General features: G+C 44.0%; 1 protein-coding gene across 2 annotated transcripts in view; it reads right to left on the minus strand.

Annotated features, from left to right (window-relative positions):
• The window catches only part of RMND5A (required for meiotic nuclear division 5 homolog A), a 60,469-nt gene extending 44,849 nt beyond the window's left edge, over positions 1-15,620 (minus strand). Inside the window, exon 1 of one of the 2 annotated variants that reach the window (XM_070798794.1) lies at positions 15,002-15,620. In XM_070798794.1, coding sequence (XP_070654895.1) covers positions 15,002-15,082 — 81 coding nt within the window. In that variant the 5' untranslated portion in view covers positions 15,083-15,620. The remainder of the gene's footprint in view (positions 1-15,001) is intronic. The other variant, XM_019970293.2, reaches the window with a different exon arrangement.
• Between the last annotated feature and the right edge of the window lie 888 nt (positions 15,621-16,508).

Genomic DNA, 16,508 nt, shown 5'->3' on the forward strand with positions numbered 1-16,508 from the left:
CTCTTTGAACTTCTTTGCCCACAGACTTACTCAGTCTTCTCAATTCCTAATGAATTCTGTTTTCTCCACCACTCCTCTGGCACAGAATCAAACACCATTTAACAATTTCAGATATATACACCATCATTAGTCTCAACTAGATTTAAGAACCAAAGGGAAGACAAATTCTTAAACTGTATACTCCACAGTCTTATGTACCCTACACATTTGCAGGTGCTATTAATGTAAGTATACAGATTGATGGTAAATAAAGTAAGGGGGAGAAAACAGTTAAAAAGAAAGTCATACTCAACAAATGGTGCTGGAATAACTAGCTACTCATTTGCAAAAAAAATCATATTACAGACAGAAATTAACTCAAAATGGAATGAAGACAGAAATTAAAAGCTGAAACTATCAAACACTTGTAAGAAAATGGTTTTATTCTTGATCTTGGATTGGGTGATGGTTTCTTAGATATGACACCAAAAGCAACCAGACAAAAAGATAATTAAATTGGACTTCATTAAAACAAGGGCTTCCTTTGTGGCTCAGCTGGTAAAGCATCTGCCTGCAATGTGGGAGACCTGGGTTCGATCCCTGGGTTGGGAAAATCCCCTGGAGAAGGGAAAGGCTACCCACTCTGGTATTCTTGCCTGGAGAATTCCATGAACTATACAGTCCATGGGGTCACAAAGAGTTGGACACAACTGAGAGATTTTCACTTCATCAAATCTTAAAAACTCTTGTGCTTCAAACACTACCAAGAAAATGAAAAGAGAACCCACAGAATGGAAGAAAAATACTTGCAAATCATGCATCAGATAAGGGTCTAGTATCTAGTATACAAGAATTCTTACAAGTCATCAATATCAGAATGTTCTGTCAGTCGCTCAGTTGTTTCCAACTCTTTGCGACCCCATCAATGGCAGCATGCCAGGACTCCCAGAGTCCACCCACACCCATGTCCATCGAGTTGATGATGCCATCCAACCATCTCATCCTCTGTCGTCCCCTTCTCCTCCTGCCCTCAATCTTTCCCAGCATCAGGGTCTTTTCCAATGAATCAGCTCTTCGCATCCGGTGGCCAAAGTATTGGAGTTTCAGCCTCAACATCAGTCCTTCCAATGAACACCCAGGACTGATCTCCTTTAGGATGGACTGGTTGGATCTCCTTGTAGTCCAAGGGACTCTCAAGAGTCTTCTCCAACACCACAGTTCAAAAGCATCAATTCTTCAGCGCTCAGCTTTCTTTATAGTCCAATTCTCACATCCACACATGACCACTGGAAAAACCACAGCCTTGACTAGACGGACCTTTGTGGGCAAAGTAATGCCTCTGCTTTTTAATATGCTATCTAGGTTGGTCATAACTTTCCTTCCAAGGAGCAAGTGTCTTTTAATTTCATTGCTGCAATCGCCATCTGCAGTGATTTTGGAGCCCAGAAAAATAAAGTCAGTCACTGTTTCCACTGTTTCCCCATCTATCTGCCATGAAGTGATGGGACCAGATGCCATGATCTTAGTTTTCTGAATGTTGAGCTTTAAGCCAACTTCTTCACTCTCCTCTTTCACTTTTATCATGAGGCTCTTTAGTTCTTCTTTCTTTTCTGCCGTAAGGGTGGTGTCATCTGCATATCTGAGGTTATTGATTCTTCTCCCAGCAATCTTGATTCCAGCTTGTGTTTCTTCCAGTCCAGTGTTTCTCATGATGTACTCTGCATAGAAGTTAAATAAGCAGGGTGACAATATACAGCCTTGATGTACTCTTTTTCCTATTTGGAACCAGTCTGTTGTTCCATGATGAACAATCCAGTTAAAAATAGGCAAAGAATTTGAATAGATTTTTTTTCCCAAATAAGATATAGTGGGAACTCCTTGGTGGTCCAATGGTTAGGTCTTGGTGCTTTCACTGCCATGGCCAGGTTCAATTCCTGATCATGGAACTAAGATTCCACAAGTCGTGTGGCATGGCCAAAACAAAAGATACACAAATAACCAATAAGCACAGGAAAAGGTACTCAGCATCATTAATCAATAGGGAAATGCAAACCAAAACTACAGTCAGAAACTACTTCACACCCACTGGGATAGCTATAATGAAAAAAGGTAGACGACAATAATAAGTGTTGGCAAGAATGTGGACCCACATATATTGCTGAGGGATGGTGCAAAAGCTGTAGAAAACATTCCTCAGAAAGTTAAAGTTACCGTATGAGCCAAGAATTCCACATGTAGGTACATCAGTTCAGTTGCTCAGTCGTGTCCGACTCTTTGCAACCCCATGAATCGCAGCAAGCCAGGCCCAAGAGAAATGAAAACATACATCCATACACAAACTTGTACATGTTCACAGCAGCATTTAATAGCCCCAAAATAGAAACAACTCAAATACCCAAATGATGAATGGATAAACAAAATGTGGCAAGTCCATACAACAGAGTATTATTCAGCTATAAAAAGGAAGGAAGCACTAATATATGCTACAACATGGATGAACCTTGAAAATAGTAAGCTGAAATACGCCACGCAAAAGGCCACAGATTGCTTGATTCTACTTATGTGAAACGTCCAGAACAGGCGAGGAGATTCATAGTTGCCAGAGCTGGAGAAGTGTGGAATGGAGAATGACTGTGAATGAGAGGAGGTTTCTTCCTGGAGTGAAGAAAATGTTCTCAAATTAGATAACGGTTATGACTACACAAGTCTGAATGTACTAAAAGTTAGTGAATTTCACACTTTCAAAGGGTGATTTTGTGGTATGTGAACTTTAACTTAATTTTTTAAAAAGCCTAAAAATGCAAACCATAACATCTGGATATGTTTATTTCTACAATTAGGAGACAACAAACAAAAGGTTAAGGAACACAAAAGCAAAGCTCAAGCTGGAGAGAAGTCATTTGGGGTTTGCCAGTTGAACTTCTATGCCCCAACCTCAAAATCCATTGATATTTTCAAATTTTAGTGACTCAGTTTGCTATGTTTATAAATCATAGATGTGAGGAATAATATAAGGTCAATTAATTAACACTGAGTTTTCAGTATGCCCCAAGGAGAATAATTTCTACAAAGTATTTGGAAGCACAAGGAAAGTGTAATGGCATAATCTGAAAGAGAACCCCAGGAAAGCCCTGTTCAGAGAGAAGGATTCCACTAATGCATTTTCAAATGGATTCGGTGGAAAGCAGCCAAAGGTAAAAACAGGTTTGGAAATCACTGTAATCACCAAACCGACTGAGACCAATCTTCTAAGTCCTAAAGGGAGAGGCCTAATGTTCTTTCCATTTACTTGTCTGAAAACAAAACCTGCTTCTAAGAGAAACAGAAACCTGCTTCTCTATGAAAGAAAACTAACTGGATTCAGTTCCTAGAAGTTAAACTGGGCAGTTCCTGTGACAGCCATCTTTACCATAACAACCAGAGCTGAAGGTGAATGCTGGGATCCATGTTGGCCACTAGGAGAGTGGTCACTTTTTACCCAGGATAAAGTCCTGTGCAAGTGTGTCTGGCAATGCGATAAACCTCCCTGGACTCAGGACCCATACACAAGTATGAAAAGAAATCACTCACCTTTTACTGTCACCACAAATACTTTTTTTTCAAAGACTATTTTTCAAGATCAGTTTTATACTTACAACAAAATTGAGAGGGAGGCAGTGAGACTTCCCAGTATACCCTGCCTCCACACATGTATAGCCTGAAAGTTCTTTTCTTTTTATTTAGCCCACTGTCTGGGTATAACCACACTTTAGCCATTCATCTACTGAAGGACATCTTGGCTGTCTTCAAGCTTTGGCAATTATGAATAAACCTGCCATAAACATCCAGGTGCAGGTTTTTGTGTGAAGTTAAGTTTCAACTCCTTTAGGTAAATACCAAGGAACACTGATTGTTGCCTTTTATTGCAAGAATAATGTTTAGTTTTGTAAGAAAACACCAAACCATCTTCCAAAGTGGCTGTAACACAGAAGTACTATTTTTAAGGTCACTTTTATTATTTGACTTGATTCAACAAGCAAAACAATTAGTACGGCAATAATCGATCCTAAATCCAAGCAAAGAATCCACATACACAGTTGGTCTAAGTTAAAGATACTTTTCCTTTTAGTGCAATAGAACAGTACCTTTTATAAACAAAATTTAAGCATGATATTCTCTAAAATTAGAATAGACATGGTCTCCTCCAAAATCAGACATCTGCCAAACTAAATTACACATATGTGAGTTAACTCCTAAATTGATTTTACCTTGCTTCCCAGGTGGTACAGTGGTAAAGAATCTGCCTACAATGCAGAAGACACAAGAGACATGGGTTTGATCCCTGGGTCAGGAAGATTACTTGGAGAAGGAAATGACAACCCACTCCAGTATTCTTGCCTGGACAACCCCATGGACAGAGGAATCTGACAGGCTACAGTCCATGGGGTCACAAAGAGTCAGACACGACTGAGCAACTAAGCACACAACATTAAGTTGTTCTTATAGAACCCAGTTAAGACTTCAAGTTCTGCCCTTAGCTTCACTGCCTATCCATTTCAGGATTTATGTCCATTAGTTACCTGGAAACAGTAAATAAGAAAAATATTTGCTTGCATAGCTTCTTGTACTTCTCTACCAGGGTTCCACACTACACTGTAAATATTTATTTATCACTCCCATGAAATTACTTGAAGGTAGAAAACGTAAGTATTTAATTTCCCATGTTTAGCATGGAAATCAGCACATATTAGGCATTCAATAACTATTTACTGAATGAATAGAAACATAATAGATTGTGTACTACACCGTCTCAATTTCAAGGATAAGACTGATTCTAAAGGTCACTGACAACATGTAAAATAGGTAGCTAACTGGAAGCTTCTGTGTAACACAGGGAGCTCAGCCTGGTACTCTGGCTCCATCATGACCCAGAGGAGTAGGATGGAGGGCAGGGTTGGAAGGTAGGTTCAAGAGGGATGGGATATATGTATAGTTATGGCTGGTTTGTGTTGCTGTACGGCTGAAACCAACACAACACTGTAAAGCAATTATCCTCCAATTAAAAATTTTTTTAAAAAGTCATTGACAAGTAAACATGGATATGCTTGCAAGATATTAAAACAGAAAAACTTGAAACTCTAAAAAGGTTGGTATTAAAAATTATAATAAAGGGCTATTTCATACTGTATGTAGCAAACCATAGTTAGCGTCAGTCACTCAGCTGTGTCTGACTCTGCAACCTCAAGGACTGTTGCCCAACAGGCTCCTCTGTCCATGGAATTCTCCAGGCAAGAATACTGAAGTAGGTAGCCATTCCCTTCTCCAGGGGATCTTCCCAACCCAGCGATGGAATCCGGGTCTCCTGCATTGCAGGCAGATCCTTTATTGTCTGAGCCACCAGGGAAGCCCGAGTAGCAAGCCAAACTGTGGCCTGCTGAGGTTTTGGGCTTCTCATGAGCTACCCTGGCACTCAGGACACAGTAACCACTCAACAGAGACATACTCAGAGGAAGCAGGAAAAGGCACAAATAGAAAACACTCTTTTTTTTTTTTTCCTAGAGGCAGTACACCCTGAAAACAAAATAAACTTTTTGGTATATTAACAGCTGGCAAATGTACATAGTAAAGGAAAGTATAGCATTTGTTCGTCCACCCCAAAGGTAGATTCACAGATGGGTATTCGGATCCGCTGCACCAAATCACAGCCGAGGGGGGTGCAAGTCCAAACACAAGAGAAAACAAATCACCTCAGTTTATCTCTAAGAGCTAAGTGACGTGGCACAGACTAACAGTCCTCCTGGAGCAGAGAGCCAGACCAATGTGATGGGCACGGGGAAGAAAGCAGGGCTCTACAGGAGTCTGTGAGGCAAGAACTGGCCAGAGAAGAAGAGAAGGAAGATGTAGGAACAAGTTTTTAGATGTCTGTTAGATATTTTTAGGGGCTTCCCAGGTGGCTCAGTGGTAAAGAACCTGCCTTCCAATGCAGGAGACTTGGGTTCGATCCCTGGGTCGGAAAGATCCCCTGGAGAAAAAAATGGCAACCACTCCAGTATTCCTGCCAGGACAATCCCATGGACAGAGGAGCCTGGCGGACTACAGTCCATGGGATTGCAAGAGTCAGACACGACTTAGTGACTAAACAACAAGATATTTTGAGAGCCTGTTCACTTCCTTCAAATTCAAAATACAGAGAACTAATCAAGACATCTATTTATCTCTGAAATGAATGAGTGAACCAGATAGGGCTTCTTATAGCACTTGAATATGGGTTTCTTATTTAAAAATCAAACCCAAATTTCTACCTTCCCCTCTCCTGAACTTCCCATTTCCCTCCTGGTTCTATAATTGTCTCTCTTTCATGCTCAGAACCCTAGATGAACCTTTGATTTTTCCAGCCCTTCTCTCCTATTCTGCCCCATGTCCAGGTAATTTCTTCCCTCAGGAGACTCCACACCTGGGTCTCTACATCTCTACCACTACCCCAGAATAGGTCCCTATTTCATCAGGCACATGCTGACAAGGAACCTTAACTAGTCTTCTGCCTCTAGTCAAACTTCACTCCCACTCCAATCACCCAAAATGCTAACTGGTCTCAGATCATGTCTCTGTCCTTCCCTTTTCACCGGCTCCAACCCAAGTCTCTCAGTATCTTCTCAGTTTACCACCTGCCCTGACAGCCCTGACTCTATAAAACCTGAGTCCAGCTTAATTTTCATTCTTCTGTTTCCTACCTTCCCACTCTGATTCTTCACTGTTTCCAGGATGCCTCTTGTACCCTCACTTCTCTGCATCTTTGTTCCTGCCAACCTCCTCTCCCAGCACCCCATCCTATCTTCCTCCTCTCCTCACTCAGTCTCTGTTACTGAAACTGCCCACAGGTTAGAGGAGCCTGTCCCTGTCTCAAATCCCACCCTGTTGGTATCCTTCAATCAGCATTTACTGTATACACATGGCCTCGCACTGTAAAAACATACTGGGCTTACCTCCCCAACTACTCAGAACATGCTTGGAGCATGAGGATGACTGCTTGTCCTCTGTAACTCCCACAAGATTTAGCCCAGTTTCACATATAGCTGGGGATTAGTAGCTACTAACCACGTGCTCTACAGTGCAATTGAAACAGCCCACCTCTAAGCAGTTCATTCTAAGGGCTCCTTCTCTTCCTATTTTTCTAAACTGATAGTATTTACACCAACCAGAAGCACTATCATCTAATAATATTAAGCGTGCTGTGTGCTTAGTCATTCAGTCATGTCCGACTCTTTGCAACCCCAGGCTCCTGTCCGTGAGGATTCTCCACGCAAGAATACTGGAGTGGGTTGCCATACCCTCTTCCAAGGGATCTTCCCAACTCAGGGATCAAACCCAGGTCTCCTGCATTGCAGGCAGATTACTATTCCACAGCCATGGTTTTTCCCCTCTCAACTGTAAAACTCTGGCCTCATTATCCAAATAAAGTTCCTTGAAGACTGTTGTTAATACTTTTTGAATATTCCTAAGAGTGTTAAGCAGACCACTGGACACAATGGCAGTTAACATACACCAGTAATAAAGATATCTAAACTCAGTGTCTCAATTAAGACACTGCTTAAAGGTACGGACCTTAAAAATAACAAGTAAACCTTGTTTTACAGAGTTCAAAGCCAGTTCACACTATCTAATTTCCACAACCCATGATATAAGCTATCAGTCTACTGAGGAGGAAAGAAGTTAAGTGAAATTGTAGAAGCAGTGAGGGCTTCCCAAGTGGTACTGGTGGTAAAGAATCCACTTGCCAACACAGGAGACACAAGAGATGTGGGTTCCATCCCTGGGTCGGCAAGATCCCTGGAGGAAAAAATAACAACTCACTCCAGTACTCTTGGCTAGAGAATCCCATGGACAGAGGAGCCTGATGGGCTGCAGTCCATGGGGTGGCAAAGAGTTGGACACAAGTGCGCACAGATGTGTGTGTGCACACACATGCACGCGCGCACACACACACACACACACACACACACATGGAGAGGCAGTGAAGTGATAGAACAAGGACTCACATCCAGATCTCCTGAGCTCAAGGACAAAACTTTATGTTCTTCTCCACAAGCACAAACACATCTTGTCTCCTCAACTAGCCTCTACCTTCCTGGTGGATTGAGGCCATGCATACCATGCTTCTTTTTTAAAGTCTCTCTTTATCTCCTCCCAAACATCTTCACAGACCAATAAGAAGATATTAAATCTATACGGATTGCACATACAGCACATCCTGTGCCCCAGGCCTCTTAGGTGGAGAAAGACTTGGCAAAAGAAGACATATGGATTTCCCAAACAATGTTCCCAAAGAACCACTTTGAGCTCAGCCATACGATCACTAAACCAAAACAGAGTGGAAGCTTATTTCTAAAAGCCTCAAGTGCTGCCAGAGATTCTAGTCTCTTGTTCCCTGAGCTGTTAGACTAGCACATAATCTAAGAAAGCCAGAAGAAACGCTCGGTTGAGAGTTATCACCTCCCCAGTATTCAACTTTGAGGAGTAACATGAAGTACCACAGGCCTCCAAGTACATAGCTTACAGCCAGGACTCCTCAGGTCTCCCCACAACTGCCTCTTGGGGTCATTTTCAAAGATTTTACAGATGAAGAAGCAGGGCCCCAAATAAAAACAAGTTTCAATATCCCAAGTGAAGAGCAGTCTGCCTAAAACACCACTTCACTATGCTAACTACTAAGTGACTGCAACATGAAAACACAGAAATTTCTCTATTAACTCTAGTAAGATAGTATCACAGAAGTGTTGGCAAGTTTCCCCCTTACCGAGGTTATTATCCAGAATTAGAAACTACTCAGGAGATAAGATAACCTTAGGGAAATGATTTTATTATACCAAGCATTAAAGTCATTTCAAGTAAGTTCCCAAAGGTAACATGAATCAAGCTGTAGTCTCAGAGTCTACACATAAAGTCATACCAGCAACTCAGGGCTTGAATTATCTGAACACTACAGTTACAAGTCAAGGAGAAAGCTGAGAAGTAAAGACTGGGCTAATCAAGAAACCATCTCAAATAATACTGTTATCGATGTAACTGGCAGCTGGCTCAACTACAGCGGGCATCTATCACTTCAAGTCTTCCTTTCTAGAACTCTCTCCTTTATTTGAGCAACAACACGTCACATGGTCATGAATCATCTGACACTTGGGAAGCACAGCCCAAGGCGGCTAATGGACTTCACCCAGCAGCCCCTCTTACTGATCTGAACTAGGACAATAAAAATATTCCCTAGTAATTTTGTTGGAAATACAGAAAATAGGCATGTCCCCATCTCTGGGATTGCAAGCAGTACAAGAATGACACGAGTCCACGGGCCATCTTTGCTTCCATGTGGAAAAAGCTCTGCTGAGGATGAAGCCAACCATGGAGGAAAGCGCAGCCGAGAGAGGAAGAGAACAAAACCAGTCCTCATGACACCCTCTATGCCCCGGGAGCCGCTGGCCTATCCTCAGCCTTTTTAGTTATGAGTCAACAAATTCCATTTTAATTAAAACCATTCTGCCACCTGCAACCAAAAGGATCCTGAGTGATACAGCAGTCCGAATGAGTAAGGTGCCAGATGACACAGTTACCTCCCAAATGAGCCTGGAAAGGAATGGCTGACAAATCTGCTTCTAAACCCAACTGGAAACACCAACGCTAGCCTATTATTATTATGATTCTCACCATCTATAAAACAGCCCAAATAGATCGGTGACCGGTCTATTCTCTTCTTTGAGTTTCTGAATACTGGCTAATTCACACAAACTTTTTTGACCTACTTATCTTGCTACTTTCCAGATTAGATGCTAAATGGAGATACCAAATTTTATTCAAAACTTGAACGGCATTAATTCTTTCAAGAGTGTCTTGTACTTAGCAAAAAGTTTAGTTAACAAATGGGGGACCAAGCTATGCAGCCTACTTAAAGTACACCAAATAAGGATAACTAAGTAAGACATACCACTAGTCCACCAAACCCTGATCCTTTTACAGTTAGTTCAACACAGACACTCACCACTGGTAGACGCTGAAAAGCAGGGAATCTGCATATATAAATAAACATACTTTTAAATATATATATGTAATATATACAATTCAAATTCCAGAATGTAAAGTTAGTTATACCTAACATGTAACCCCAGACCTCTGGTTTTTTTGTCTACTGACCCAATACTATATCACATAAATTAGTTTAAAATGTGACCATCTAATTTGCTTTTTCTTTCATGTTTAATTGCTTACTTCTCATTTATCACTCTCAAATTAAAAAAACAAAAAAAGAAGCAATTCTGTAATTAGTAATTAAATTCTCTTTGATTCACCAAAGAGATAAAGGTAGAAGATCATACTCTAAGTATCAGACCACACAGAAACACACGGAGTTTTAGCTGATAATATACATTGACTGCACCCACAAATGAAACAATCTCTACCAACTTGCAAATTGTGATAATACTAAGCCTAAATCACCGTATGCAGAACTACACGTCCAATGCCTTAGAGAAAAAATAAACACTGATATCATTTCCCTGAACCTTAAAATTTTTTCCAGAAACAGCCAAATCTTTGGCTACAAAATGGACAATTAGGTGGTCCGAGAATAAGAATGACTGAAAGGGAGATTTTTTTTTTTTACTACATAGCCTTTTTATCACTTGAATTTATACCATTTAAATGTATTATCTACTCAAAAGAAATACAATTTTAAATTTAGAAAATTCCTTGACAATCACTTTCAGAAACCATATTCGAACTCCTTTTAATAACAGCTCCAAAATAACAATTTCATTAAATACTGTACATCCTTTACACTTATAAACACTGTAATTTTTTTTCAAGTATACTATATACATGTAATAAAACAGTTACCCAGTTGTTCCAGCCTAATTTTCTATCACCAAACATGAATTTCGAATATTAACAATAAATCATTTATGATTCTTTTATGTTTTCCTTTCCACTACAGAAGTGCTATTGATTAACAAAATACAAATACACTTGCCGTCCCCCAAAAGTTAACAATACATACCCACAACGCAAATCACCAAAATGTATCTAATACCACTTATCTATTAATCAAGGGCTGTCCAAAGTGTGGTTCCCCTACCAATGATGTGAATAGTGACTTTAACTGTATGTGAAGTATTTTAACATATTTAATATAAGGTTGATCATACCTAACATACCAAATCTAGGACTTTACAATTATTGCCCAGAATGAGGATAAATCTACTGAAGTGAAACTGTGAATCTACCTCAAAAATAGGAGTGTGCATGTGTGAGAGAAGTTGGAGAAGAACCAGGGCATCATCCAAATGAGATCAAGGGCAGAGTGAGAATAATCACCAACAGCATCGACTGTATTAAATCTTACAGCAAACTTCATGCTCACAGGGAAACTCTCACTGAAAGGAGGATACACTAAATGATGCACTAAATGCTCTCCTCTTCCCCCAGAGTTAGGGAAATGCCACGTGGGGCAATTTAGAGCAGATGAGAGGATCTTAGGGGAGAACAGGCAAGCCCCTTCTGGGCAGAGTTCACGTCACGATCTGGAACAAGGGTGGTGCGAGTGGACCACGGTTGTCAATGGGTTTTCTTTGATGGTTCATCAGTTTCTACCACAAGCCATCCTAACCATCCTCACATGGTATAGCTGTCTGCTCACAACTTTAGGAAACAGAAATTTAAACATAAGAAAATGTAATTCAACCTCAAAAACTGACCTGACCCCCTGGCCCTCACTAAAGAACACTACTGAATCAGGCAGTTACTCACCAACAGTATGATGCAATGTTGGGGGATCTGTAGAGTCCCCATGATTCTACTTTATTCATATCACATTCTTACAAGAATATCATCACAAATGAACCCAAAGAATGAGCTTATTATAATAAGCCTAATTATAGAGGCTGCCAACTGGAGCCTCTCCATCAGGTCATGAGAAACCACCAGATCACTCTCCCAGATAGGCATATTCAGAGCTTTGAAAACTTCCTTTAAACTTGAAAATGGAGTTCCAAAATCAGATTTCAGTCCATATAGCTTTAAGAAGGGTATACTTAAGACTCAATGTAATACCCACATTGTCTGCAGAGAACTTTAGAAATCATCTGCTTTGAAAAATACTATTTTCCAGACACCAAGACATGATATCTGTTGTCTTCATACAATAGAACATCATAAGAAAGAAGATTTTATTTTGAAAACTAGACCTAGTACTTGTGGTATTTATTTTTCTTTCATGTTTTATTGGTGCCTTTAGTCTCTTAGGGGCTTTCTTGGTGGCTCAGACAGTAAAGAATCTGCCTGCAATGTGGGAGACCAGGGTTCAATCCCTGGGTCGAGAAGATCCTCTGGAGAAGGGCATGGCAATGCACTCCAGTATTCCTGCCTGGAGATTTCCTTAGTCTCTTAATCCTATTCTTAAAGAATTAAAGAAAATCAAAGAGATCAATATAAAACTGCAATTTGTTAGATAAGAAGGTAAAAAATAGGCAGGAACGCCACAATTCACATCAGACTGTTTGAACAACACGGCAAACTCTGTGGCTAATACCCCTCTGACCATAAGTTCCTCGAAAAGTCCCAAAGAGGTCTAAAACACATTCCTGCTTTAGCAAGTTCTCAAAATTATTTTATCCATCTGTGATTGGCCCCAAATCCCCTAAAATGAAGTTCAAATCACATTCGCCTTCAATTAATATGCTCTCTCTCTCTCATGAAGAAAGGGATTTTGTAACAGTTTCTATCTTCTCTCTCTCTCAAGCTCTGCAAGCCCTCAATATTCAACCTGTTCCTTAAAAATGGAATCACTCCTTCCACCTCTCCACGTCTACACCCTTCACCTACTCCTACCTTTTTCAGTCTTTGCAGGTGAAGCATGTCCAACCCTTGGGACTCTATGGACTGTAGCCCACCAAGCTCCTTGGATTCTCCAGTCAAGAATACTGGAGTAGGTTGCCATACCCTCCTCCAGGGGATCTTCCTGGCAAGGGGATCTAACTTGCAGCTCTTCTGTCTTCTGCATTGGCAGGCAGATATAAAAAGATTGCCTCTCCAGATGAGGGGCAGATGGGGCACACCTTCAGCCCCCTTACTTAAGCAGCCCCTCTCACCTCAATCTGTATTATTTTTCTTAACTCCTAGTCATCTAGTTTAACAATTCTATGAAACTGCTTGCAAAGAGGGTCACTATTGGTCCCAATAGCCAAACACCAGCTGACCAACCTCTCTAAGCCTGCCCTTTCTGTTTCTGCTGGCACCTGCAGGACCTCCGCTCTTCAAAGGGAGTTCAATAGACCCTACAGTCTTTCCTCTGTGCAACCTAATGATCTCCTTCACTCTCCTTTGTGAAGGACACCAGGACACCATCTTAAACCTTACTTTGCTCCCAAACTCCATCTATGCATCTTCAGCCAATAGGAAACATGATGCCCTTGACTATCTTCATCAGTCCTTCAGTTTCTCACTTGTCCCAAACCAAGTTCACCAGAGCCTTCCCAGGAGACCCATCCTACCCCACATCTGCTTCCCCCTTGCAGGCAGCCACCTAGGTCTGCTCATTTTTCCATGTTCCTATTTCAAGTCCTAACCCCACTATGGTCACTGGGTTTGCTTCTTTCTTGGAGTTCCCAAGTGACTGCCGTGTCCAGGATGAGATGCTGTTATAAGACTCCCTCAGCATGGATGGGGCTTCCCAGGTGGCTCAGTGGTAAAGAATCCACTTTCCAGTGCAGAAGATGCAAGTTCGATCCTTAGGTCGGAAATATTCCCTAGAGGAGGAAATGGCAACCAACTCCATTACTCTTGCCTGGAAAATTGCATGGACAAAGAAGACTGGTGGTCTACAGTCCATGGAGGCGCAGAGTCAAACACGACTGACCCACGCACACAGGCACCATGAATGAGCACTAACTCTCAACTGAAAGCAGTCTGGGAAAGGAAAATGTACAGGAAGGAAGGAGAGGCGGAAAGAAGTCAGCCAGTGCCACTGTCCTCAACCACACTCGCTCCAGTGTCCACACGTGACCCCAGCTACCAAACCTTATCAAAGATTTCTGTTCAACCTCTGAGTTGAGCAGGGCCCCCAAACTCAACAAATGCATTCCATGAAGTCCATTACTTCTTGCTCAGAAGGAATCATCACTACAGATATTTTAACCTAAAGAATACCAGACTTTTCATGTTATTTAAAGAACTCAAACCCAAAGAATCCCACCCAGCTTCCACAAGTTAACTGCAGCTAAGTATCTTCCCCCAGGGCCTAGGGCTATAATAATAGAGAAGAAACACCTTCCATTGAAAACCTGCTTTCTGAAAGGAAAACAAGTAAAAACTTGACCAGGTAACACATGTAACTAACAACTTGCTCCACAATGTGTTTCTGGGGAGGCTACCTCCAGTCTCATCGCAGAATGCAACTGGGAGAGCTTAACAGTTTGATTTAGCTAGTTTCTTAGGCATCACATCAATGCCGCTGCGGAGTTGAAAGAAAGGCTTCTTCTACAGAGTCAAATTATGGAGTTGAAGCAGCGGCTGTTTGTTAACCCACAGCTAAGAATAACATGCGAGTTTCTAATTTTAAAAAAATGAAGAAAGACGAGGAAAGTCAGTCCCTGGCTAAATGTTTGGGGCGAGGAGGAGGAGGGATGGGGCTCTCTGCACTGACCCTCTCTTCGCCCGGATCCTCGGGCCCAAGGCAATTAACTAGGGGCGCCCACCCCGGGAGGGAGGCAGTTTGCAGGTGCGACGAGCCGGCCCCGCGCCCGGGTTTAAACCTGGATGGAACCCGTGGCTCCAGAATTAGTTTCCGGATGGGTTCCCGCTCACTTTTAATTAACAACGAGATCGGGGTAGGTTCGAGACAGTTCGAGGGGAGAGGAGGAGGAAAAGTCACAGGGGCCTGGGGATCTCGGCGCCCCGGAGAAGGCCGGGTCTGGCCGCCCGCAGACACCCTCCTGGCCCGCCTGGGCCCGAGGGGCTCGGGGTGGGTGGGCCCAGTCCCGCGCGACCACCCGGGCCGCCTTACCGTGGCTCTGCAGGATCTCGTGCTTGAGGCCACCCGTGTAGTCGATGAGCTCCTCCAGGCCGCGCTCGCACAGTTGCCCATAGCCCGAGAACTTGTGCAGCACCTTCTCCAGCTCGCGCTCCACCGTCACGCACTGATCCATCCCGGAGGCGGCGGTGGCGGTGTTCTGCTCCTCGGCTCGCGAGTGTCCGCAGCCGTTCGGCCCGGGCCCGGCCGAGGCCGCGTCCTGCTCCTCGTCCCCCAGGCGGGCGGCGCGAGAGGCCGAAGCGGCGGAGGAGCTAGCCCTGGCGCCAGGGGAGCCTCGCGAAGCCCGCGCCCGCCTGCCCCATGGCGCCCCGGCCCCGGCCCCGGCGCGTAGCCGCTGCTCTCGCTCGCTGGTCAGACCCGGCCCCGCGCCCCTGCTTCCCCGCTCGCCGCGTTCGGCTGCTCGCAGCGGCGCCGCCGATTGTTTTTGTTTTCACGGGAACCGACCGATGACCTGGTTCTCCCGGGCGGCACCAAGCGCCGCCGACCCGAGGGGGGCAACCACCCCAGCTAGAAGAGGCGGCGCGGGGCCGTACCAAGAGCACCGTCGAGGGGGGGTCAGCCAGGCGCGCGCGGGCGGAGGAACACAGCCGCTCGCGCCGCCGCTCTAAAGATATGGGCCGTACCACGCGGGAAGCGTGCGAGGGAGCGGGAGAGGGTGGAGCCAGCGCCCAATTGGTCCAAAGAGCTAAATTGAGAACTTTAGAGACAGCCCCAGAGCTCCGAGAGCGCTACAACTACGCGCTCCGTAAACAAGTGGGTGGAAACCGGCCCTAGCGACTCCACCCAGAAACGGGGAAAACGAACCAATGGGCGCCGGGAATACGTAAGGACCCAACGTCCTCCAGTCCCGGGCCGAGGCGTAACCCTTCAGCCAATCCGGGACTAAGGGCAAAACCAATAGACTCGTTGTTGGAGGGGGTGACTTGGAGAGCATCCCGGGAAGCTAGGCGTTTTGGGTGAAGCCATGAGGGAAAACAAGGCAGAAATAAAGAGGTCTGTTTCCTGTAGGACTTCGCCCTAGCCTTGTATTATTTCATCTCTCCATCACTCAAGAGGGTACGGTCGTTCCGAAGTTTTGGAAGACGGATTCGCCGCCCCGAGGGGGGAAATCCAGCTGGGCCGGACGGGGTGGGAGGTGCTACGGCCGAGGGTCTCTATAGAGAATGAAAGGCGGGGGTGGTTGTGGGCCAGGAGAAGGGGGTGCTTAGTGGCCCGGCGCAGCCTGCGGTGCTCCCTCGACTCTTGCGACACTAGAGGTCACACGCCTCACCCCTCAACCCACCTCCGCAGGCCTCGGCCCTTTGGCCCCTGGGCCTGGAGCCTCTCCTGACCGGTTGCTTCACCCTGCGTGTAAGACGGGCAGCTTCGCGGACAGGAAACTCGAGTCGGAGATTGGGGCAGTCGGGCCCCTGCCTCTTCGTCGCCTTATTCCATTGAATAGTTTGGAGTTAACCCCTTTGCGTACATCCTTCCCTGACTT

Source organism: Bos indicus, chromosome 11, assembly GCF_029378745.1.
Source record: "Bos indicus isolate NIAB-ARS_2022 breed Sahiwal x Tharparkar chromosome 11, NIAB-ARS_B.indTharparkar_mat_pri_1.0, whole genome shotgun sequence".
NCBI classification, from domain to species: domain Eukaryota; kingdom Metazoa; phylum Chordata; class Mammalia; order Artiodactyla; family Bovidae; genus Bos; species Bos indicus.